The sequence below is a fragment of the Coregonus lavaretus genome (assembly GCF_964263955.1).
Source record: "Coregonus lavaretus genome assembly, chromosome: 27".
Taxonomy (NCBI): domain Eukaryota; kingdom Metazoa; phylum Chordata; class Actinopteri; order Salmoniformes; family Salmonidae; genus Coregonus; species Coregonus lavaretus.
Window position 1 is genome coordinate 26,815,196 of NC_140014.1, and position 27,517 is coordinate 26,842,712.

Sequence of the window (27,517 nt, forward strand, 5' to 3'; positions counted from 1 at the left end):
TCCTAGTGCAACATTACAACCCTGAGCACTAGTGATGAAACAATGCTAATGGGTGTGGTCTGAACTCTCAATTGACGCAATCCCTCTGCGGTGTGATGAGCAGCAGTCTTGTTTTTGTTTCCATGATGGAAGTCACTCCATTACCATAACCTTACTGTACACATCAGAGATGTGACTGAAGATACAGTATATCATTATCATCAATAGCATTAGGATGTAAAAAATGTAAATATATAAATGATAAGAATTAGAATTACACATCTGATTCGTCTGACCAGCGGCTTGCAGAGAAGCAAAATGGCCTCCACGATGGCAGAGATTGCACAGTCCACAGTTGCCCACCGTCTTTTGCTGGTGAGATCTCTACCCTGTTGTCCACAAATCAGTGTGTGAGGATATACTTGAAAATCCTTGTCTTTTATGAACATGAAACCCACTGAAGAGGAGCAGATCAATAGTGCCAAGGTCTCCTTTTATTGTGGAGATATCCCCATTGCTCCAATAGAGAAAGGCTTTGTGATGGCAGGGGGCCCCAGGTATCTCCAGGGATGGAGAGTGCTACAGTCAGAACACAAGGATTTCACCGCTCCCCTTTTTCCTTCTTCTTATTCCTGAACACATGAGGCTCAAAAAATGTATCCTTCTGATTGTTACCTTCCATCATGAGATGTCTCTTTTTGGTTACCAGTTCAAAACAAAAGTCCTGTCACTGTCAATGGTGGGATGGGGGTTGGAGGTTAGCATTTTGTACTGGTTGTGATCATGCAAAGGAGGGGCGGGCGGGTGGGGATGACTTTAGCCTGAATTTCTTGCCAAATAAAAACTCCACCTTTCACTGTGGAACAGACTGGCTAAAAATGCTACCTTAGGCCTCTTCCAGCTAACATAAAACTGCTGGTAAACCTATTGGGTTAGCATTGTGGCTTCTCAGTTGGATAGCAGAGATCTGACAGAGCATTTGCTTTGGAAGGAAGGGAGATGGGCAGTGTGGGTGGTCTGAGTGGTCAAGATTAGGGTTACATGGCTGGTTGGCTTGGAGAGAGGTTCGTGGAGTGGAGGAGCGGATGGTTGAAGGCTAGTGTTGTCAACAGCTTAAAAGCGTCCCTCATTCTGTTGGGGAAATACTGCCACCTGTCTGAGCTGAAATGTGAAACGAGAAAGAGGATCCAGAATTAGACATGTTAGATCAGACAAAGGGAATCCCCATTCTACAGGTCTATTTTTCATCTAGACACATCTCTCGCTCAGATCCAGTTGATTTACTGCTGCATGCTTGACTAAAATAGCATTAGCTTTTTATCAACCCTGACTTCAGAGTATATCAAGTATATCTTCCCTCATGGTGGTACATTTCTGGCAGTACCCCTCTCAGACCAGGTCGAAAGCTACAGCAAGGGCAGTAGTGAGGGAAACATTGCAATAGATCTATGCAGACAAAAAAGGTCAGTTTATGCTTGATGAGGAAACTTTTCTATATATTTAAACAATATGATCAAACATCAGTGCAATTATATACATCAACATATGCTGAAAAGCAGCACAAACACACAACACCCTCCACAGAGTTAAATCAGACATCTTCATGTTATGAAGGCCTTTTTGAAAAGCTGCCAGACAGTTTGATATTTGTGTGACATTTACACAAAAAAGCTGTTATTTCCACACCACCTGTAGTAGGGACAGGTACAGGGCAGAGATTATGAGAGGGGGACCTCTTTGGGTCCTCAGTAGGGGGCACCATGAGACCAACCTTTTCTGCCTCATTTGTTCTGATTGCGTATTCGCAGGCACCTCCTCTTTAGTGGCAGCTCCAGCTCGGGGCTCCCTGCCCCTGCCGCCAGGGGAGCGCTGATGCTACAGGACACGATGGCCGTCTTGTCGTTGGGCTTTGGCACAGGCTGGATGACACAGCCAGCCTTGGGCAGCAGCAGGGGCAGTGCATAGGCGTGGTCGTCATCATCGTCCAGATCCATAAGGTCGCCGTAAGCTTCCAGCTTGCCTTCATCAGTGCCCCCGTGTGCTGCCTCCTCACTCGGGCCCCTCTTACCTGGTTCCCACTCTGCCACTGAGCAGCTGTTCTCCTTCAGCGCCTCCCGCTCCAGCTCACAGTTGGCCGGTTCGCCACCTCCTCCTCTCCGGCCAGGGTCAGACGGAGGTGTGGGTAACGTGCTCCTGCCGGGACTGTCTGTGGATTGACTGCTGCCGTTTACTATGACATTAAAGGGGGCAGCGGGGTTGCAGGACTGTCTCTGTGGGGTGCCAGGGTGGTTTGTGAGCTGGGTGGGGTAGGAGTTTTGGTTTGGCTGGGGGGATGGTGATGTGGCCTGGCAACAAGATAGGGAGTTTGGCTCCAGAGAGACACTAATGGCCTCCCTGACCTCCTGGCTCATGTCCTCTAGGCTGCTGTCCCCCTTCACAGAGGCATCCAGAGGGGATGGTCCAGAGGGTGGGGGGCTGGATGAGTCCCTGTCCGGTTCCACCTTCACCTGGACACTGGGCACCACCCGCTGGATGACCTGCTGCAGCCGCGACCGCCGGCCCAGAGTCAGGTCGATCACTCCCTCGGGGAGGGAGGCCGCGGGGCCACCAGAGAGCGAGAGGCCCAAGGTTGTGGCACTCCCCGGACTCTCAGTCTTCACGGTCAGGTCCACCATGTCAGTCCTACTCCTCTCAGAGCCAAAGCGGCCCAGAGTGTAGCCAGAGAAGTCCAAGGAGTGCACCCCAGAACTGGAGGGCCCCAACTTCAGTTCTTCTCTGGAGGAACTAGGGGAGAAAGGCTTGGGCTCTGTCGGATCAGTGGTCTCCCCCGACGCACTGGGAATGGGGTTGTTGTTGTTGCTGGGGTTGTCGTTGGAGGTCTTGGGGTTGAAGGGGAAGGGTATGGGGATAGGGATGGGCACCGGCAGGGGCACGATGACAGGGTAAGGGACCAGCAGGGTTGGCGGAGGCACCAGGGGTACGAGGGAAGGTATACCGAAGTTCATCATGTGCGGCATATGCATGGGCCCATTTGGCATCATGTTGGAGGGGAAAGGAAAACCGGGTATGTGTAGGCCTGGATAGGGTGGCATCATCCCTGGAAGGTTCCCTCCCAGGTTGGGGTTGTTGGCGGGGTGGTGGTGGGGTGAGAACTGGGGCCTGTGCATAGGGCTGGACGGCGGAGCCAGGGTTCTGGGTGGTGGGGGTGGTGGTCCGATGCCAGGGATCATGGGGTTGGACAGAGGGCTGTTGGGGCCTGGGCCGTGGGGAGGTGGGCGGAAGAACGACGGGCGCATCTGCTGCATCATCTGATGCTCCATGAAGAAGGGCAGGGGCACGGGCCCCCGGGGCGTCATCACCATGGGGGGGCTGCCCGAGGGGACTCCCATGGGAGGGTGCAGAGAGGGGTGTGGGGGAGGGGGTAAGGTTTGACTCTCGTGGGGTCTGGGCGTGGGGTTTTTGGCAGACGAGGAAGAAGGAGAGCAGACAGTGCCTGTCTCAGAGGGAGAGGCAGCGGTGGAGCTGGAGGGGACTAGCACAGAGGAGTTTCCCCCAGGGGAAGGGGCTTTGCGGCGTAAGTCACCCAAAGGTGTGCCCCAGGAATCGGGGGTTAAGAGCTGCAACCCGGTGCTGCTCTCTGACTTGCCCTCCACAGGGCCATGTCCTGAGTTACACAGGCCCCCCGGCAGCGCCGCCTGAGTCTCTTTGTAGAAGATGTCCATCTTGTACTGGTTCAGGCATTTGGCACTGCAGAACTGCAGCCTCCGTTCTCCGGCACCAAAGTCCAGGTACTCCTTGGTGTGGCGGATGTGTTTGCACCAGTCACACACCTGTAACACAAAAAACAAAACACAAGACAAAAGACCTCATCAGGTACAATGCACTACAGCAACATTGTACACTGAGTGTACAAAACATTAGGAACACCTGCTCTTTCCATGACATAGACTGACCAGGTGAATCCGGATGAAAGCTATGATCCCCTATTGATGTCACTTGTTAAATACACTTCAATCAGTGTAGATGAAGGGGAGGAAATAGGTTAAAGAATGATTTTTAAGCCTTGAGACAATTGAGACATGGATTGTGTATGTTTGCCATTCAGAGGGTGAATGGGCAAGACAAAAGATTTAAGTGCCTTTGAACGGGGTATGGTAGTAGGTTCCAGGCACACAGGTTTGAGTGTGTCAAGAGCTGCAACACTGCTGGGTTTTTCACGCTCAACAGTTTCCTGTGTGTATCAAGAATGGTCCACCACCCAATTGACATCCAGCCAACTTGACACAACTGTGGGACGCATTGGAGTCAACATAGGCCAGCATCTTTCGGCACCGCATTGATCATCAGTTATCATACACTACCAGTCAAAAGTTTAGACACCTACTCATTCAAGGGTTTTTCTTTATTTTTACTATGTTTTACATTGTAGAATAATATTGAAGACATCAAAATTATGAAATAACACATTTGGAATCATGTAGTAACCAAAAAAGTGTTAAACAAATCAAATATATTCTTCAAATAGCCATCCTTTACCTTGATGACAGCTTGGCACACTCTTGGCATTCTCTCAACCAGCTTCATGAGGTAGTCACCTGGAATGCATTTCAATTAACAGGTGTGCCTTCTTAAAAGTTAATTTGTGGAATTTATTTCCTTCTTAATGCGTTGGAGCCAATCAGTTGTGTTGTGACAAGGTAGGGGGAGGGGGTATACAGAATATAGCCCTATCTTAATTTCTGAGGCTGGTAACCTTAGAGTTACCAGCCTCAGAAATTGCAGCCCAAATAAATGCTTCACAGAGTTCAAGTCACAGACACATCTCAACATCAACTGTTCAGAAGGGACTGTGTGAATCAGGCCTTCATGGTCGAATTGCTGCAAAGAAACCACTACTAAAGGACACCAATAAGAAGAAGAGACCTGCTTAGGCCAAGAAACACGAGCAATGGACATTAGACCGGTGGAAATTTGTCCTTTGGTCTGGAGTCCAAATTGGAGATTTTTGGTTCCAACCGCCGTGTCTTTGTAAGACGCGGTGTGGGTGAACTGATGATCTCCGCATGTGTAGTTTCCACCGTAAAGCATGGAGGAGGAGGTGTTATGGTGTGGGGGTGCTTTGCTGGTGACACTGTCTGTGATTTATTTAGAATTCAAGGCACACTTAACCAGCATGGCTACAACAGCATTCTACAGCGATACGCCATCCCATCTGGTTTGGGCTTAGTGGGTTTATCATTTGTTTTTCAATAGGACAATGACCCAACACACCTCCAGGCTGTGTAAGGGCTATTTTACCAAGAAGGAGAGTGATGGAGTGCTGCATCAGATGACCTGGCTTCCACAATCCCCCGACCTCAACCCAGGGTGGCTATTTGAAGAATCTAAAATATAAAACATATTTTGATTTGTTTATCACTTTTTTGGTTACTACATGATTCCATATGTGTTATTTCATAGTTTTGATGTCTTCACTATTATTCTACAATGTAGAAAATACTAAAAATAAAGAAAACCCTTGAATGAGTAGGTGTGTCCAAACCTTTGACTGGTACTGTATTAAAAACAGCAAACATTTGCCTCCACCCTATGACAAAATGTGTAGAATAGCTTTAAAACAAACAAACAAAATATTCCCTGTCAAGAGGGGGGCTAATTAAATGGGGGGGGGGGGGGGGGTATGGATGTGAGTATGCAGACCCATGAGCCACTGCGGCCCCTCATGATGAGTTCAGTTTTTTTGTGGCCCCCACCCCCATCAAAGTTGCCATCCCTGCTCTATAACAACTTTGGTAACCAGAATGTAATCTCTCTGCCTCACAGAATCTGCAGATAAGGTACATGAAACACTGGATTGTAATGAAATTATCTGGTCAAATTCTGTTTCGTTACACCAAGTAAATAAAAGTCCATCTGCACGGCACCTGTGCATGTTTGTATCCTCGTTAGGAAAACCCATCTGTATTTTTGTGAAAACCCATCTGTATTTCTGTGAAAACCCATCTGTATTTTTGTGAAAACCCATCTGTATTTTTGTGCAAACCCATCTGTATTTTTGTGCAAACCCATCTGTATTTTTGTGCAAACCCATCTGTATTTTTGTCACGGATTCAGCCGAGGCTGCTCCTCCTCCTTGCTCGGGCAGGCTTCGGCGTTCGTCGTCCCCGGAGTACTAGCTGCTGCCGATCGATGTTTCGGTGTTTGTCTTGTTTAGTCTTTATTGTTTACACCTGTTTCCCATTATGTTTGATTGTGTTCCCTTTAATACCCTCTGTTTCTCATTGTGTATTGTACGTTATTGTTTTTGGCCTTTGCGGCAGTTGCCCTTGTGTGCGGGTCTTGTTATTTTCCCTCGCTGTTCGAGGTTGCCAGTGTACTTTGTTTTGTTGCACTGAATCTAGTAAAAGTTCGGCCAGTAGCTCGGTGTCCTGCTCTTGACTTCGCCTACCGCATACACGTCGCCCTGACAGAATAACGCACCTATTAGACATGGAGTCAGCAGGAGCGGCGGTGCCAGCTGGATCAATAGAAGAGCGCGTAGAACAACAAGCGGCTATGATCCAGGCTCTCTGCACCGCCATGGAACAGGTGGTGAAAACCGTGGAGCGATGGGAAAGAAGAAGTTGGTCTACACCTCCTCCGACGATACCACCACCATCAGCTATGCCCATCGCTTCATCTCCGGGGTCCAGTGGGATTCGGCTCTCGCTCCCGAGGGCTTATGATGGCACAGCTGCCGGGTGTCAGGGTTTCCTGCTCCAGGTGGAACTCTACCTGGCAACCATCCATCCGGCGCCCTCGGGATACGAGAGCGTGTCCGCCCTCATTTCCTGTCTGTCCGGCAAGGCGCTGGAGTGGGCCAACGCCGAGTGGGGGGGAATAGACGCCGACACAGTCAACTATACGGAGTTCACCCGCCGCTTCAGGGCAGTATTCGATCATCCACCAGAGGGTAAGGCGGCGGGTGAACGTCTATTCCACCTTCGACAGGGGAGGAGGAGCGCGCAGGAGTTCGCACTGGACTTCCGGACACTGGCTGCCAACGCGGGATGGAATGAGAGGGCCCTCATCGACCACTACAGATGTAGCCTGAAGGAGGACGTGCGTCGGGAATTGGCCTGCAGGGACACCAACCTAACCTTCGATCAACTGGTGGACATGTCGATTCGCCTGGACACCCTGTTGGCTACCCGCGGACGTCCGGACTCGGGGCCGTCCATTCCATCCCCCAGCACTTCCGAGCCGACCCCGATGGAGCTCGGAGGTGCTGGTACTAGGAGAGAGACCAGGAGAGAGGCCGTCCCCTGCACCAACTGTGGCCGCAGAGGACACACTGCTGGTCGGTGCTGGGGAGGGTCTCCTCGGAATCGAGGCAGTAGGCAGCGCACTGATGAGTCATTCCAGGTGAGTAGGCGCCCAAGTCACCCAGAGCTCCCTGTTGCGGATATGTGTATTAAAGTTGTGTTTCCCGAGGTTTCTCCTCATTCCCAGCATAAGGCGCTAGTCGATTCAGGCGCAGCTGGGAATTTTATCGACCGCCATTTCACCCATAAGTTAAGGATTCCTATAGTTCCAGTGGAGGTGCCCTTCCCTATCCATGCCCTAGATAGTCACCCTTTGTGGTCTGGGTTGATTAGGGAGGTCACGGCGCCGCTCAGGATGAAAACGCAGGAGGGCCATGAGGAGATCATTCGGTTGTATTTGATTGACTCTCCTGCGTTTCCCGTGGTGTTGGGGCTTCCCTGGTTGACGTCTCATGACCCCAACATTTCATGGCAACAGAGGGCTCTCAAGGGATGGTCTGATCAGTGTGTCGGGAGGTGTGTGGGTGTTTCCGTAGGGGCCACGACAGTGGAAAGTCCTAACCAAGTTCCCACCATGCACATTCCACCTGAATATGCCGATTTGGCTCTTGCCTTCTGTAAAAAGAAGGTGACTCAATTACCACCCCATCGACAGGGGGATTGTGCGATAAACCTCCAAGTAGGCGCTGCGCTTCCACGTAGCCATGTGTATCCTCTGTCTCAGGAGGAGACGGTGGCTATGGAAACATATATCGCCGAATCGCTGAGACAGGGATACATACGGCCGTCCACTTCCGCTGCGTCCTCAAGTTTCTTTTTTGTGAAGAAGAAAGATGGGGGTTTACGCCCGTGTATTGACTACCGTGGTCTCAATCAGATCACCATCAAATATAGCTATCCTCTCCCTCTGATTGCTAGTATGACGGAGTCATTACACGGGGCGCGATTCTTCACAAAATTGGATCTCAGGAGCGCGTACAACCTAGTGCGCATTAGGGAGGGAGATGAGTGGAAGACAGCATTCAGTCCCACCTCGGGTCACTATGAGTACCTCGTCATGCCATACAGGTTAATGAATGCTCCTTCAGTCTTCCAATTGTTTGTGGATGAGATTTTCCGGGACTGACATGGACAGGGTGTAGTGGTGTATATTGATGACATTCTAATATACTCCGCTACCCACGCAGAGCATGTGTCCCTGGTTCGTCGGTGCTTGGTAGACTGTTGGAGCATGACCTGTATGCAAAGGTGGAGAAATGTCTGTTCTTCCAGGAGTCCATCTCCTTCCTGGGACACCGGTTGTCCGCATCAGGGGTGGAGATGGAGATTGACCATGTTTCAGCCGTGCGCAATTGGCCGACTCCCTCCACGGTGAAGGAGGTGCAGCGGTTTTTGGGTTTTGCCAATTACTACCGGAGGTTTATCCGGGGCTTTGGGCAGGTAGCAGCTCCCATTCACTCTCTGCTAAAGGGGGGTACGGTGCGTCTTCAGTGGTCGGCTGAGGCAGACAGGGCTTTTGGGCATCTGAAGGACCTGTTTACCTCGGCTCCGGTGTTGGCGCATCCGGATCCCTCTTTGGCGTTCCAAGTTGAGGTGGATGCGTCCAAGGCTGGGATCGGTGCTGTACTGTCTCAGCGCTCGGGTATGCCACCTAAACTCCGCCCCTGTGCTTTCTTTTCTAAGAAGCTCAGTCCGGCGGAGCGCAATTATGATGTGGGGAACAGGGAGCTGTTGGCTGTGGTGCAAGCCCTGAAGGTGTGGAGGCATTGGCTTGAGGGGGCTAAACACCCTTTTCTCATTTTGACTGACCATCGTAACCTGGAGTACATCCGGGCGGCGAGGAGGCTGAACCCTCGCCAGGCTAGGTGGGCTATGTTTTTCACCCGATTTGTGTTTACGCTCACCTATAGACCAGGGTCACAGAACGTTAAGGCAGACGCCCTGTCCCGACTATATGACACAGAGGAGAGGTCCATTGAGCCTACTCCCATACTTCCGGAGTCTTGTCTGGTGGCACCGGTGGTATGGGAGGTTGATGCGGACATCGAGCGGGCGTTACGTACCGATCCTACTCCCCCACAGTGTCCAGAGGGTCGGAAGTACGTGCCGCTCGAGGTTCGTGAACGATTAATATACTGGGCTCACGTCACCTTCCTCTGGCCATCCTGGTATTGGACGGACAGTGCACTGCCTTAGTGGAAAGTACTGGTGGCCCACTTTGGCTAAGGACGTGAGGGTTTATGTTTCCTCCTGCTCAGTGTGCGCTCAGTGTAAGGTGCCTAGACACCTACCCAGAGGGAAATTACAACCCCTACCCATTCCACAACGACCGTGGTCTCACCTCTCGGTGGATTTCGTCACGGACCTTCCCCCCTCCCAGGGGAATACGACGATCTTGGTCGTTGTGGATCGGTTTTCAAAGGCCTGCCGTCTCATTCCTATGCCAGGTCTCCCTACAGCCCTACAAACTGCTGACACCCTGTTTACTCACGTCTTCCGGCACTACGGGGTACCTGAGGATATAGTGTCTGATCGGGGTCCCCAGTTCACCTCTAGAGTCTGGAGGGCGTTTATGGAACGTCTGGGGGTCTTGATTAGCCTTACCTCAGGGTTTCACCCCGAGAGTAACGGGCAGGTGGAGAGAGTGAACCAGGACGGCAGGGGGAGTGGTCGGAATATGTCCCCTAGGCAGAAATAGCCCAAAACTCACTTCGCCACTCCTCAACTAACCTTACGCCTTTTCAGTGTGTGCTAGGTTATCAGCCGGTCCTGGCACCTTGGCATCAGAGCCAGATCGAGGCCACTGCGGTGGACGAGTGGTTTCGGAGCTCGTAGGAAACCTGGAACGCTGCGCATGTCCATCTACAGCGAGCGATCAGGCGGCAAAAAGTGAGCGCCGATCGCCACCTCAGTGAGGCTCCGGTGTATGCACCGGGAGATCGGGTCTGGCTCTCGACCCGAAACCTGCCCCTTCGCCTGCCCTGCCGGAAGCTGGGTCGGCGGTTTGTGGGGCCATTTAAAGTCCTGAGGAGATTGAACGAGGTATGTTATAGGTTACAACTGCCCATTAATTACCGCATTAACCCCTCGTTCCATGTGTCTCTCCTCAGGCCGGTAGTAGCTGGTCCACTCCAGGAGAGTGAGGTACGAGAGGCTCCTCCGCCCCCGCTGGACATCGAGGGGGCTCCGGCGTACTCAGTCCGTTCCATCTTGGATTCGAGGCGTCGGATGGGGGGCCTGCAGTATCTCGTGGAGTGGGAGGGGTACGGTCCGGAGGAACGGTGCTGGGTCCCTAGGAGGGACATCCTAGATCCCTCCATGTTGAGGGATTTCCACCGGAGTCATCCGACTCGCCCTGCTCCGCGTCCTCCTGGCCGTCCCAGAGGCCGGGGTCGGCGCACGGCTGGTACCGCGCGTCAAGGGGGGGGGGGGGTACTGTCACGGATTCAGCCGAGGCTGCTCCTCCTCCTTGCTCGGGCAGGCTTCGGCGTTCGTCGTCCCCGGAGTACTAGCTGCTGCCGATCGATGTTTCGGTGTTTGTCTTGTTTAGTCTTTATTGTTTACACCTGTTTCCCATTATGTTTGATTGTGTTCCCTTTAATACCCTCTGTTTCTCATTGTGTATTGTGCGTTATTGTTTTTGGTCTTTGCGGCAGTTGCCCTTGTGTGCGGGTCTTGTTATTTTCCCTCGCTGTTCGAGGTTGCCAGTGTACTTTGTTTTGTTGCACTGAATCTAGTAAAAGTTCTGCCAGTAGCTTGGTGTCCTGCTCTTGACTTCGCCTACCGTATACACGTCGCCCTGACAATTTTTGTGCAAACCCATCTGTATTTTTCTTCCACTGCATAATGCTGCATACTCTACCGAAAACCCCCAAAATATGATTGAATGTGTGTGAGTGAGACAGAGATTTTCATACCAACTTCATACTGCTATGACCCTTGAGGTGCAGAGACTGTACTACACATGGTAACACCTTGATAAATGCTTACAACCTGAGGAAAATCCAGCTTTAAACTGTCTTAAGTGAGTGCAAATCTAGATGGGTGTACTTAAAGCTTTTAAATGAACAAAACTTTGTCCAGAAATGTAATTCCCATTTACACCTGCCATGGGGTTGTCACCTCTTAAACCTCCTTCATAAGGAGGAACCATTCAGATACAAATTTAGCCACTGAGCCACGTGTGACAGTGGCCACAGGCACAGCACATAACAGCCTCAAGTAAAAGGTTTTCCCGAAGGTATGATGATGAGTGGGGGTACGTGATTCTGGTGGGTGGGTGAGATGGACAGATGGAGACAGTGAACAAGCTGCCAGTAGGGGGCACAGAAGTGAGAGTGACAGCTGGGCGGAGTTCTACATGTTCTGGTGAGAAATGGCTGCTGAGCACCACCTAGGTGGGTGCTATAATGCGTAGCTATTCACTACGGATGTGAAACTTTAATATGAGTGTTTGGGATATTTTCATTACATAAAAAAAGCTTATTTGATTCATTAATTGACAGCATTAAAGTGGAATTGACTGCATTAAAATGGAATGGGATCATCCAACCCTACCGCAGCGGCATTACACACATTGGGCAGGGCAGGGGAGCAGCCTAGCACAACTTAATAATATAATAATATGCCATTTAGCAGACGCTTTTATCCAAAGCGACTTACAGTCATGTGTGCATACATTTTTACGTATGGGTGGTCCCGGGGATCGAACCCACTACCCTGGCGTTACAAGCGCCATGCTCTACCAATTGAGCAACAGAGGACCACATACTCTGTGGGATGCCAGGGTCTTGTGATGCCAGGATCTTTTTCATTGGCTACAAAAGTTTCCAAAATGCTCAATAACACTGAACGTCCAATCATCACGTGGCCGTTCTCATTAGAGTATCTGAGATAATGAATGTGACCCTGGTGAGTGGAAGGCAATAGGTTGGCCAAGGAGATGGGGCACAGCTCGGCACACAACTCACTCTGCCAGCTCAGAGGGACGTGGCAGCGACTCACTGGAGATAATTAAGGCATTAATCAGCTGTCAGACCCCTCAACGACGTCCATCCATCACACACACCATAATCCCCTTTGCTGAATGCTAATAGGTTGTGGGATGCTACTGGAAGACGACTATGATCCTACGCATTCAATCTTTCAGAGATTCACGTATATGCCTGCCGCACTTGAGTCACATGTTGATTAGAACACGCACACAAGCACGCAGACACACACGCACGACATGACAATTTCAGATTTGGAATGGTCATGGATTCTTCCCAAAATCAACAACAGCTTTGGGAACCCCCATCATTTGGCTTTAACCGTAATGTGGCACTCATGTGCCTCTGAATCCCTGGCCTGTTTCATTTGTCACTCAGTAGTTTAAGACCTACTGAAGTACCTACTCAGATCTCAGTTGATAGAGCATCATGATTCATTCACTCTCTCCTTTTATCTCTCTTTTCCATCTCTTCCCTGTCTGTCAATTGACAGGTCACGCATGTCAAAGCGATGGACAAATCAGTCAATTACAATCTTGTCCATAATGGAATGTTAATGTTAAACAGAGATCTCCTCCATCACTAGATGTCAGTCAAATGGCCACTGTGGGAGAGGCTGTCATGATGTAGACATGAGATCAGACCATCTCTGTAATGCTCTGTAGTACTGTTATAGTGGCCAGCATTACAGGGTTAAAGACTAGTGTTTCATATACTGTGTTGGTACTCTTACAGGTGAGTGATCCATAGTCACCCTTCAGCGAGCGTCGATATCAGTAGTCTTCTTTTTAAACTGTCTATTCGATCCTGTGGAACGCAATGAGCCATAGCAGAAAAAGTCTGAAAAGTGCTCTGTAAGTTGGGTTCAATGATGGTAAGCCTGGATATTTTAAATTATAAATGTCTTGAAATTTTCCTGGGCTAAAAAAGAAGACAGATGGAGAGCACTTAACGAGTTTCTGCACCGTGAGTGAAATTTCACTGTGCATTACCCTAATGGAGTTATTTTTCTCTCTCTCTCTAGTCTCTCCCTCTCCTGAACACAGATGTTTGCAGTTGAATGTAATTATGGTCATTTATTTCAACCGTGGCCATCGTACTAGCATTCACTCCGGCTCCGTTTAACCATTTGCGTTTCTGTAGGTAATTACCTAGCTACCTACCAAGTGCACACAGACATCATGGGGCCATTTATTTTGTTCTATCACTGTATCTTTCGATTATATTTCAAGGACCTGTTACACAATTTCACAGTCTTGTTTCTAGTGCTCTTGATCTGGAATTTACGGTTCATAATAATATGGTGTGATTAATTAAAGAGTAATTAATTGATCATTATTATTTTGTAACCACTTTGACATAGCATTGTTTTAAGTACTTGTTATACTGATTTCTCATTTGAATTTAGTTTAGAAAACCCGTCCATCTCGCTAACCATCTGGTTAAACACGAAACAAACTGATCAGCAAGGGAACAGACTGTGATACTGTCTGTGATAGTATGCATTGGAGGAACAATATCTGGTGGGGGGACCAGTATCTTCTGGACAGTATATTATGTGGACCAGTATCTGATGGGGGAACAATTTTGATCATGACGATCTTATGAAGCCTGCAAAACAAAGTATGGGTCTATTGCATCACAAATCATTTAAATTAATTAATTGAACCAGACACGATTCAAATAGAAAATTGCCAATATTTTAGAGCTAATATTTACATGTGAATCATATGTCCAATTCAGTTACTGGATTGAAATGTATTGATGTCACCAAGCCCAAAAAGGTAAAGATAAAATTGGCTGAAAATTCCCCATTATGGATCTATGAAGAGAGAACACAACATCTGAATCTAACACAGTGCAGAATGAAAATGAGAAAATAAAACGATTTGAATGAAAAAAAGTATGTTATTCACATTAAATCAATGTTTTTACAAAAGAAAACTAGACTAACAGCACATTCTCTAAAAACAAACATATCTACATTATTCAACACATCAAACAGTCATGATATCAAAATATGCCATTACATTTCTACAGTTAGCCATCAAATACTTAAACTATCTTGTTGTTAAATGTTTTAGTCCTTACAAGCACATCGCTGTTTGTTTTGAAGACAAGCCTGGGCGTATCCTTAGAATAGCTGTGCTGGGGTAATTTCTCACCATGGCCGTCTTCGTCTCTCGCCTGAGGGGAGAAATAACGGCCTCTTTTTACGAACTGACAAAATAAACAGGTGGACAGAAAATAAAGGAAAACAACATCAAACGTATGAATGGAAAGACACCGACAAAGGTAAAAGGGTGAGCATGCTTTGGGCTGCGGAATCATATGCAAGTTCTCATTATCATAAAAGAAAGCCATGTGGAAAAGTGTGTGTGTGTGTGTGTGTGTGTGTGTGTGTTAACTATGGTTAAATGTTCACATTGACAGCTGAAGAGCCTAGATGTTATATTGGCCTTATCATTATGAACTGTGAAAGAGGGGAATTCTATGAGATTGTACATTCATCTAATTTGTTAACCAGGGAGGCTGGTTAAAAGGCTACATTAATCAGATTTAAAGACTTCCATGGAGAAACAATTGTTTAACAATGTCCCAAAAATCAAGGTTAAAGGAAACAGGATAAAGGATTTAAAATCCAACAGCACCACTTTGGCACTAGACACTGTGCGGACACACATCGATAATCATTTAAATGTAACCCCCCCCCCCAACACACACACACACACACACACGCCATTGTGTCATTACCCAGTCTCCATTTTGTGCTGTGACCCTCTGGCCCTGTGCCAATTCATTTACATATAGTGCTAATGAGGTGCTGGCACAGTGGATGAGGCATGAGGGGCACACACACACACACACGCACAAATAGAGAGAGGGAGAAAGAGAGAGAGCGAGAGAGATTACCCAGTGTGAAAGTACAGTCATACAATGGGGACACCATGTCCTTTACTGGGAATCAGGCTCAACAGTTGTGTAGGACGAGACTGAGAGCATAAAGGAAAACAGACTACCTGGAGACAAACCCAAACATGGGCTAAGAAAGTGTCTACCCGCCATAGGTTAAAAATGAGTCCTCCAGAGAAGTCACGCCACCTTTTGAAACAACTTCCCTTCCAAAATAATAATTGGTCATCATTTCTAACCATCAGTTGCTGTTGCAGTGATTATGGGAGATGTCCCACTCTCCACTTTTTGGAAGGAAAGCTCTTTCAAAAGTTACTCTTCCTCAAATTACTTCTTGGCTATTAGATATTTACTTTACGCAAATATTACCACAGCTGAGTACCCTGGAAAATTCAGTAACACTTGTAATTGCAGAAGAGACGTGATGTCTTATTGATGGCCACACCATGCCAACTAAATACAGTTGCAGTCAGGCTAAAGTGTCCGGTGTAAACATGGCATCACAGTTTCACGCCACTGGTATGTGTGCCCACTGGTGACTCCAATGCCCAGAGGGAGTGGTACAACAACTGTCACTGTGAAAGCCTCCATCTGGGCATCTGGGCCTGCCCAGGTGTGTGTGCGTTTCACCTGCCAAGAGGTGTGTTTTCCAAAAGATACTGACGGGTATACCCTCACAAATGTACACACACATACCCACAACAACAAGAAACAGACATTAATGGAGACGTCCCATTGCATAAATCCTCACACACATCTAACACAAATGCACAATTTTCCACCCACCTGGGACAACACACATCTTTGGGCCAGCCCCCTCCTTCTGTCCTCTCATTAGATTACCCAGCTAACAGGAAATGTTCCTCGAACATTCTCTTCTTGTTCCCATTTGGTTGTGGGATAACAAGCTTGTTTACGATAGTCAAGTAACTTATGTACTGTACTGCAGTTCTAAAAGTGGTCTTCATGTCATATTACAACGTTCTAGGAAGTCAGTGTTTACTAAGTTGGCTAACAGCAAAATAATGAAAATTGCTGATTGGTCCATCCAAGCCACGATTTCTAATGATCATACACCTTTACTCTAACATATTTTTTTTTAAGTCGAAGCTATCTAGCTGGGCTAGTTAGACTTTCAGTGGGAGAAAGAGCATTATATGACCATATCAGTGTAATGCAAGTTCAAGCTCCAGTTTCTTCCCTCAAACTCTCAAAGTGTTACCCTTTCCCTTTTTGGTATTAAATCGCTGTCAGCTATGAAATAATCACCTCCCTCACTAGGCTCTCCTGCTGCGACATGGGGGCCTAGAGGTTCCCTAGCCAGGACTGAGTCACAATGCTGACAGGTTACACACACACACCTCTATTATTCAGTGCATCTTCCTTGACACTGGATCCAGATGCTAAAGTAAATTGCAGAGTGTGTCAGAGCAGTGCAGGCAACCGTCAGCCAGTGTGTAAAGATTTGTGTCTGTTTGAGGTGATGTGACAATACTGGGGTGACGTAAAGAAGCACTCTGCCCCCTCTTGCCTGGAGGGACCTCAGAGACAAAGACAGAGATGGAATTTTACAGGTCTCTTGAGGTGTATGGAGAGATTCCTGAGCCATGAAAAAATAGGCGTATTGCAGCGGAAATTAGCTGTAAAATACAAGCTAGTGTCTCTTCACTTGGACTTTACCCTCCCTCTCTAGTGCTTTTACATGATGTGAGGGGAGGGGTGAGAGAGTGTGTGTGGTTTTTTTTCTCCACAACATCAGTTTTTATTATTCTGTATTTCTTGAACATCTATGTGAAATAAAACAGACTAGTCACTAGCTGAGCTCAAAACTGGATCAAAACTATTCTACCCTCAGCCACCCTATCATATGTCTGAATGTTGGTATTATTCCTGGTGCACTGGATGGATGGTGTTGTGCAGTGGCAATGGTAGAAACTGAATCCTCCCCACCCGCTCGCCATAGGAGGAGATTGGGTTACGCGGACGAGGCAGCTGTAGATATTTAGCGAAACATGATGCGTCTCCACTGCCCACCCCTACGCCACCCTACTCACTATGTCCTAGCTCCCCTTTCAGACACACACAGACACAAGACACGTTTTCAGCCATGCAATTTCTTTTTGTGGAAAAACTGGAGGGTTTGTTGTGGCCAACCTTGTGGGTGCATGAAAAAGAAACATGTGGATATCACTTACACAAATGGCCTGCATGAATGTGAGAGTGTGAGACATAATATATAATCTGCACCACCTCAGCAGACAAGGCCTTTCTGTGCTGTAGCCATGTCTGTTTTCCTAATGTGGGAATTCTGTCCCTGGTTAACGCTTCACTTTGTTCCTTACTCACTGAAATACAATATCTCTTCTGTTGTGCTTTTGTTTATATATACAGAACATACATACAGCAATCATAGAAGTGTAAAATAAACTTAGATTTTAGAGTGAACTATCACTTTAAGACTAGCAATGCTTAACAAACGTGGGAGGAACCACAGCAGGCACAAGGCAACTCATGCTGTGAAAATAGATATTTTGAACAGAAAAAACTGGGTTCATGTATCTTCAAAATGATCAGACATATGTGTACTTCCATTTCAACAGCTAGTAGCATACAGAGCAATGCTAAGTGATTATGTTTGGATGAAAAATGTACTTTAGACAAACAAGGGAAAGGAATAAAGACATATCATACTTACACTGTAATTCCTTAAATATCCAAGCTTAGGTATAAGAAAGAAAGCAGAATGTTTAACTTCAGGAATCAGGACAAATACTATTTAACTTAATGACGGTCGGTCTTTGGAAAGACAATATATACTGATCATTAGAACCAATGCATGTTTGAAAGTCAACTGATCTGCATAGGGCATGAGGGTTTAAATTACTGAAACTGTGTTTCTGGATATTCAATGATGAAACCACAAGCCAAGGATTGATATTGGTTTCATGTTAATCTACTACAATGGGTACTCAGAAGCGAAAGGTCAAAACTCAGGAGCGAAATATCCAAAGTACCTAAACTTGTGGGCACCTTACCCAGCCAACTAGTGGAGATACTGTACAAAGCTGAAAGTTGGTCACTACATTTCCTAAGGATTGACAAGTGTCTTGCAGCGTCTTATTCTGAGATATCAGAAAGAGTGGATGTAGGGAGGAAGTGATTTATGTGTATTTATCACATGGCACTTTCATAATTGGTTAAGTAATAAGGCAGGAGTGTTGAGAAGGAGTTTACCTTGTTTCTCTTGAAGTAGGCTCTGCGGCAGGCGGCAAAGCACTTCTCACTGCAGAAGCTCTTCAGCTCAGTGCCCATGTTGAGGGAGTAGCGTTTGACGCCAACCTTCTGACACCACGCGCACATGATCTGGACGTTAGACACATCCTCGTCTGGGGGACCACAAACACATGATCTGGACATTAGACACATCCTCGTCTGGGGGACCACAAACACATGATCTGGACATTAGACACATCCTCGTCTGGGGGACCACAAACACATGATCTGGACATTAGACACATCCTCGTCTGGGGGACCACAAACACATGATCTGGACGTTAGACACATCCTCGTCTGAGGGACCACAAACACATGATCTGGACATTAGACACATCCTCGTCTGAGGGACCACAAACACATGATCTGGACATTAGACACATCCTCGTCTGGGGGACCACAAACACATGATCTGGACGTTAGACACATCCTCGTCTGAGGGAACATCCCAGACAAATCTGCTGGAACTGGGACAAAGCATAATGATAGTCCAACCGCTGGCCCCCACCCCATCAACTCCGCCTCCTCCCCAACAATCTGACAGCCACCTGTCAAATCTCATCATGTGAATGATCCCACCAACAATGCATCCTGACCGTATTCCCCTTCCAGGCAAAATAGTACAGTTCTTCCTACCCCAAGGGGTTTTTGCTGCAGTCATCAAGGCAGTACGAGACATTCCAACCAGACAGAGATGCCCGAAGGAATGTCTGTGGACAAAAATTGGTTGGTGATTTTACAGAAATGTTTCAGCTGAAGTTTATCTAATTAAATTGCAGAGGGCTTCATTGGAAATTCATAAGAAAATGGAAACTAAACACTATTCAGCCCTCCATGACATCAAATGGGTCTGTCATATTAAACAATGGCTGCTGTGTAATTGCCATTGGTTTTTAGCCCCTTAGTGTAGTACTATGTTGAGAGACTTCTTCCTGTGAGACTTCCAATAACTTACAATTATCACATTATGACTAAGTGTGTGCAAAGGTGAAAAACAATGTGGCCATTAGTCTTTCACCTCCGCTCACCCCATTATCACACCGTGGTGGGTACTGGAAAGGCTTTTTCCCTTTTGTTAAACTTAATGGATCTATAGCGCAAATCCTTTTCAAAGTAAATACTAATTATCAATTAAGGGGAATAACTCCCGGGAGGCCCAAAGATAGCACCGTGGCTACAGCATGCATATTATATGCTCCTTTATTCTCCTGCTGCATGACCAATCTTGAGAGCTCTCTGTAGAGGTAGGTGTGAATGGGGGTAGAGGTTTTCCAGTGAAAAATATGTATTTCTCCTTTCAAGCAAATATTCCTGGGGAAGATCCCTCCATTATTGTATCGTTTTAGAACATCTATGTTAAAAAGTCCCATGGCAACCTTGCAGTCTTGAAATAAAATGTACGGCAACAACACACAAGTTGAAGTGTTCATTTGAAAGTATCTCATTATTTCATACAAAAAGGTCACTTGAGGTGGTTTGTTTGCGTTCAGATTTCTTTGGCCTTTTTCTCATCTCTCGTTATGCGTTCTCTCAAACAGCTCACGTCTGCTGGGAGAGAGCCTGGTACTGTAATTATGCAGCGCCCATATTAAATACCTCCATCATCCAGTGTACCTGCACCTCAAAGGCCCCTCTGTTGCTCTAGCAGGGCATATGAATAATTCAAAAGGGGTGCAAGTCGAAAGGGACCATACCATCTGTTTTTCCCGCTGTGCATTGCGAGGTTGTGCGAAGCAGTGGGTACTCCTCTAGAGTGATGCCAAGGCACTCTCCTCTCCCCATGCAGGCAGATGAGCCTCTGGAGTCTCATGGCACACTTGTGGTTCAATGAAGCCCTCTGTCTGGCCAGCAGGCCATGTACATTTCCACTGAGAGTTGACTGGGTGATACTGACACTTAAACAGCTGGAGGAGGGGAAGCAGGGTAGTGTGTGCAAGTCTTTATGGACTATGGGCCCTCATCAAGTGATTGTAAAACTGACCATGGATTTGAGCACTGAAATGGATGTGATTTGTTACATTTGTATACCACTGTTTTGTATATTTTGTACCGGATTATAGGATACATTCCATTGGTCCTTAAAGTGCAAGCTTAAACACATTTTTAATTTGTAGGTGTGTGTGTGAGGTGTTTTACCTGCTGGTGGCTTGATCATGGGGGGTGGGATCAGTGGGACTATGATCGGCATGTTCCCATGCTCCCTGGTGCTGGGTGTGGAGGTGGACGGAGTGGTGGAGGACTCTGTCACTCCGTTCCTCGATGTCGGTGTAGAGTGGGAGCTATTGGCTTGGTTTGGGGAGACATCGCTGTTCTCCCCCGATCCTCCTGGGATTTTTGGCAAATAGTTTTCTGAGGGAGACAAAAGTCAGTGCATTGGTCTTTCTTGACTTACTGTATGTAAAGCAATGGAAATGGACATCATTGTTACATTTTTTTATATTTTAGTCATTTAGCAGACGCTCTTATCCAGAGCAACTTACAGTTAGTGAGTGCATACATTATTTTCTATTTTTTCATACTGGTCCCCCGTGGGAATCGAACCCACAACCCTGGCGTTGCAAACGCCATGCTCTACCATCTGAGCTACACTTCAGCAGTGCAGCTCTGGAAGATCTGCAGAATAGTTTGTTCCAAACTGTAAATATTGTTTTGGTGTGTATATGAATACGCTTTTAACGCAAGATGGGTATCGTTTTTGTTACCCTGGAATCCCGGTTAGCAGCTTTGATTGGATAAGGCCATATGTTTGTTCAATGACTGACGTGAATCTCTCAAATTTTATCAAGCATTATAATCAGGGGTCACCATGTAGAGATTCCAGAGACACCCGTCTAATCACCAATTGAAAAGCAAAGTGCAGTTTCCTACTAAAACACAACTACACCATAATGACTGGATGATACAACTAGAGAAGGTTTTAATCTGGATAGCCTGACTGAATTGCCTCATCAATCATGGCGAACTACTGCCAACCCACTGGAACAAACTGGTTGAATCAATGTTGTTTCCATGTCATTTCAACAAAAAAAATTCATGTGATGACGTTGAATCAATGTGGAAAGCTGATTGGATTTGCAAAAAGTAATCAACGTAAGGGAATTTCGTCTTTTTTTCACCAAACTTTTAACCTAAATCCAATGACATTTCACATTGAATTCACGTTAGTTGACAACTCAACCAAAAGTAAATGAAAACTAGACCTTGAAATGATGTCTGTGCGCAGTGGGAAGTTGCAGCAGTATGATCCTCAGCCTCTTCATCACAACATCACTTGTATTACCACTTGTGAAACTAATTTTTTTTAGCCTTTTCAAAGAATCAACAACTGCAATGTCCAGATAATAAAATATTTGTCTCCATGGTTATGCTCACCTTTCAGGACAGAGATGTGTTGTACCTCTCCATCTGGGTAGTTCCGTATGTCGATGTTGTCCTGGTCTCTCAGGTCTACCTTGTCATAGCCGTACCAGCCCAGCAGTTCGTTCATAGTGTTCTCTGCAAAACTCTGCAAGACAAGAGACACCATATTGGCCATTAGGATTAACAAACATGAACCCTGTTTCACTATTACGTCACAGTGTTATGAGGGGGGCAATAGGGATATAAGGGTTTGGTAGCATATGATTATATGAACAAGGCTTCCCCCCCCCCGCCCAAAACACACAATAAAGGAAATGCAGTATTATGTGTTTGCTACATGAAACCAAGCTGCATGGTTGTTTTTTTTATGGGTCGGCCCAATTTCCTGAACCATAATGTAATAATGTGTAATATATTCACAGTAGCAAATATTCACTAGTGGCAGAACCCTTACTAGAGATATGTGCACACGTATCAGGACAACTTGACAGTTGACTTATCCCAGACTGGTTTGATCAAGGCCTCAATTAATTATGTTTGTACCAGCACATAATCTAAGTTTTCTTTCATAGCTTCTTACAGTTGATTTCCAAAAGCAATTCACATGAGTTTCATGTAACTTTCCACAAATAGTCTATACTGATCACATCACAAAAAACCCACATTGTCTACGTATCATACATTATACAGAATTCCCAACCCATCAAACCACGAGCACTACCACAGATTTATTATTCCACGGCAAATCTACACAAGCAGTAATATCCAACCAAACCCACCTCACCTCCTTACATGTAAGGAGCACTATAATGTTATTCTATTGAGACAGAACTATCAGCCCATCATTCATTAAACCTGAAAATCTCAGTAGCACCAGAATCGTATGTAGAGAGAGTTTGGTCATCTTTAGAGGTGCTACTGTATGTTCATGTTGTAATTCTAACAGTTCAATTATCTATCTGTGTATAAAATTCAGAAAATGATACGCTATTAGTGAGTGTTACGCTATACAGGAAACATTAACATGGCTGCCATAGAATTATGTGAAGTTAGGTAAATGGCATAAATACATATTTTTGGCTGAAATCTCTCTATATATGGCTCAGAGTAGCACTATTGTCTCGCACGGACAAAGGGGCTCACCATGGAGTAGGGTGGGTTGCCATGGAGATCACCCGCCTTGCCTGCCCATGGGCGGGCCCGCTCAGCCCGAACCTGATGAGACACGAGTCATTTCATTACATTCTGGCATTGAACTGTCAATCAAATAGTACTCAATCAAGCATTTAATTGTCAATTATGGGTTGCCCTGTCAATACCATTGGATAGGCGAAGTCATTTCATTACATGAAAGCATAATCAGCGTTAGTTATAACATCAGCTCTGAATCAGAAACTGCAGACGTGGAATCACAAGGCATGAGATACAAGTAAAATTCAGAAACAGGAAAAAGGCAATCTTCTAGAAATGCAAACACTGATATACTTATATCTTAAACCAAGAACAGACTGACACAATACTAGGCTATCTGCTACAAATGCCGATCATGTACTGTAAACATTATGTATACAAAGTTTGTAGTCACTACTATTGTCTAGGGTGGATTCTGCCGCACTAGTTCTTTCAACAACTGCTGGGGTTTTGACATGTTACAGCAGAAGAACATTGACTCAGTCAGTAAGTGCTTGCTTGACTCAGATGTGACTGCATCACATTACTCAAACAAAATGAAATGGTGTAAAGCCAGCAACAGTCATCTGTCTCTCTCTATCGTCAAGAACGTTTGCCCTCGTCTTTGCTCCCTGTTCCCTCTGTCACCCTGCCACTTCCAGAAAGAGGGAGTGGTAAAGAGAGTGGAACCCAATCTGTATGGCAGGTCATGAAAGCAGCACACAGACTTGACTCATGATGTGGTGGGAGGCAGTGCTATGGTGCAGTCTGGGAGCAGAGTGTCAACTGTCCACTGCAGATGTGCAAACTCTCTGGACTGGACTAAATCTCCTCTGGCTATCCAATTTATAATGTATCAGGCCCTACAGACCCACAGACTTTTGTTTCAGCCCAGGACTAACACACCCGATTCAACGAATCATCAACAGAGATCAAAAGTGATCAAACTCTATTTATACAAAATCGTCACAAAATACCACCATTCAAACCTAATCACAGCTCTGCAAAACACCAACTTGCTGCCACTGTTCAACTCTGGAACAGACTAAACTTCAGCAGTTTAGAATAATTATATTATTTTGATACATTAAATCAAAAGCAGTAGTTCCCTTATTTCCTTCAGTTAGCAAGAGGTGCTGCTGGTAAGGGAGAGCAGGGGGAATCCGATACCTTGTGGGCAGAAACCAGAGTAGGTTACAGTACACCATGATAAAATTCCCTAATCCGCATGCCAAGTTTCCTTGAGACGGCCCTCCTTCAGACTCTCCTGGCCCACACTTTTCCATTCCCTTGTTCACGCTCTCCTCTCTCTCCCACTGCTCTGCTTCCATTTCCTCTACCTTCCTTGACATCTGATCCTGTGCAGACGCTCAGGTTTCAGTTTTTACAGCTTAGGCAGCCTATTGCTGTATACATTCCTTTCTCCCCTGCTCTTAACCTCCACTATCCCCTATCCCACCAAGTACAGCCCCCCTCTCCTCGATTACTTACTGTGGCTTATTTTACCATGGTGCACATTAAAGCAGCACAAGATGAAGGAAACACTGTCAGACTGTTTTGTTTTTCTGATGTATGATCTCTCACAAGGGCACATTGTTTGGTGTCTTTTTTGCCTGCTTTTTCGAACAGACGAGAGAGGAGGGAGAAAATAAATAAATTAAAGTAGCAAACGGTTTAAAGTAGCAAACAGGCCTTCAGTCTCTGGTTTAGGGAGAGCGTTATACTGTAGCATGTTTGGCAGAGAATGTTGAAGATAGTGGCTTTTGAGATAAATACTGTATCTTAATCTGAACATTGAACTAGGGCTACTTTGTCATCTGTATCCGCTATTCTTATTGGTCTTTGTTCAAGCAGTAACAATTTTGTCACACTGTGACATAAATGGCATATCTACATAATAAATCAGTGTTCATCAACTCCATGAACACATTCAGGGCCAGATGCAAAGTTTGAACCATGTTTTTCCAGGGGGACATTACTGCATCTCAGACAAAATAAATTCAATTGTAATTGTGTCCCCATATGAGTCTTGTTGTTTTAGAACAGCTTGTTGACACTACAGCACATCCTATGGCCACAAACTGTCTAGGAATGCTACTAGTCTCGAATACTATTACCGCCTCCTTCATAATCACTTATCTGGATAGGCTGACATAGAACTTGAACTCACATAAATAATTGAAAGATATACATTGTGTTTAATGTAGAAGAAAGCACCTGTATGTCTGGGTGTATAGCAGCACCTGTGACTTTTGCTGTTGTCTGGCTGCCAACAGATCTGAATTGGAGCTGTGTTCTTCCATGTTGAAGGAGAATCAATGAATCATATTTGGTTGCATGGGAGACATCCAGGATGCTCTACATATGGTGATAATTATAGATGTGTCACCTTCCACATTTTAAGCTAAGCTCATTAACAAGGAGATTGAGCAGAGGATATGGCAGCTTTGGTTTGAGTAATATTTTACAACTGCCTTCAGTCAGTCACTTCAGAGAATGAAAATTACGATTGAGTCATTTTCCCAACAGTGCAGAAAACTTTTGTCTGTCTGTCTGACACACTATGAAATTCATTAGACACTTGGGCACAATTTTCATAATTTGACTGATGGAGACAAAGAAACAAAATTACATACACATAATACCATTATGTGCTAGTCAAAATAATAGTATAGCCTTTGAGTTATCTTTCAATTTTAAATAACTGCTGTTATCTTTATTTTGCACATGCAACTACCTACAGATATGCCACTCATTTTTTTTTTGTTGCAGATAAACCTTTGAATAAATGGCATGCATTAGGGCTGAATGTAGCACACAAGAGACCAATGTCCCTAAGGGGCAATATCTGCCCCCTTTATGGATCCCAATGCAACGATTAATAAAACGTTCAAATCCAAATATTTAGCATTCCTCAAGATAATTTTCTTCTTCTCTGAAACCCAAGGCCAGTACACACACCTCTTGGAGGAGAGGAGATATGATCCACACCAAAACGTTTTTAGGCTTTCCTGACTATCTTTGTTCATAATTCATCTGAATAAATATATCAAAATAAAAACCAAGCTCTAATAACAGGACCATATCTGACTTTGCTCTGGTAATTATTCTGTATTGGCAATTATTTTTCTCAACCCAGGTATAGAATGTGTACAAACAATGAACACATGATGAAACCCCGAGACAAAGCAGCGATAGGTTCCCTGCATGCCATGTCCTCTTTTCTCCACAGTGTATTCCAGCACAGCTGGAAAATCTATTTCTCTCTGTAAAATATTTATATTAGTATATGACATGCATAGTTGTACCATCTGGTAGGTTTATACAGAACAGCATAACGCACGATAAACAATGGCCTCTTATCCGGCGCCTGTAGACACATCTGGAGTACACGCTTCGGATCGTCCACTGCAGGACAAGACAGACATCGTTTGGCTTGCGTTCACGACAGTGTAGAGACGACGTCTAGCGTTAATAATGTGAATTAAGTGTATTTCCTTTCATATATCTAAATAGTCTCCCCCTGCAGTTTTATTTTAATTTCGTAGGCTACGCTCAGTGTTGTTTCAGCGGGAGCAGCGGTAGTAATAGTAGTAGTGGCACTGTTGACGCCTTGACGGATGCAGTGGATTTTCTATTTAGCCTACTCTAATGGAATCATGTAAGGAAAACCCCACAAATGACAATAAATGGGGTCCTAATTCTCGATAATATGTTTCCCCATTCATTGACAAAAAGTACATCTACCCTATCCATTTGTATTAAAAATGCAGTGGACACTGGACTAGGTTATGAGTGGGTTTAATTAATTGCCAAAATGAATGATAATTGAACTTGATGGCTATTCAAACAATAAATTGCAGTTTAATTAATCCAATCTTCTCTAAAATGTGAAAGAGGATGCGCTTTTTACGCATCCACAGAAAATCACTCGCTTTAATGAGCGCTCTGTTTCCATGCGTAATCCTAGGCAAGTGGTCCAATATCGATCACTTACCTTCATTTCTTCGTTGATTTCCCTTTTCACGGGGTGAGCCGGTTTTCTGCTTCTTTTATTTTCGGGGGGTCTGCCCTCTTTTTCCATCTCTGCCATTTTTTATAATAGCTTTGTCAATATTTGCGGTGGATGGCTGGATAAGGCGGGGCTGCTTTAAAGTTGCCCAACGGCGAATGTCAAGCTTGGGAACAGCCCCGGAGATGTTGCTGATGCTGTTGAGGGCTCGCGATGCCCGGTTAAGTCAGCCATTTTCTGCCGCTATTTTTCCACGGTCTGTGCGCAAGTTGGTGTGTGACTGCCTCTGAGTGAAATGAGAGGTTGAGTGAAAAAACATCTAGGCAAGGGGAGGAGCGTCCACTGTACATAATATGACGCTGCTGATCAGAGGTGGGCTATTGCCATGTTCACGTGCTAGTCGGAATTAGGAGACTCGGAAATGTCCGACCTGTTAATAGGTTGTAGTTCAACCTGCTCTCAGAGCATTTCGTATTATTCTGTATGTAAATTCGAAACAATCCATTTAGTATAAT

The 27,517-nt window shown here is 45.8% G+C and overlaps 1 protein-coding gene across 1 annotated transcript; it reads right to left on the reverse strand.

Moving 5' to 3' along the window:
- Positions 1-1,760: 1,760 nt before the first annotated feature.
- On the reverse strand, positions 1,761-27,083 carry LOC311103063 (sine oculis-binding protein homolog A-like; the record flags this gene model as incomplete). The annotated part of the gene is made up of 8 exons (XM_084144586.1): positions 1,761-3,809; positions 14,366-14,461; positions 17,883-17,906; positions 18,422-18,573; positions 20,597-20,809; positions 21,833-21,965; positions 22,964-23,035; positions 26,988-27,083. 8 exons carry the CDS (start codon positions 27,081-27,083, stop codon positions 1,761-1,763), a joined length of 2,835 nt encoding a protein of 944 aa, XP_084000712.1.
- Between the last annotated feature and the right edge of the window lie 434 nt (positions 27,084-27,517).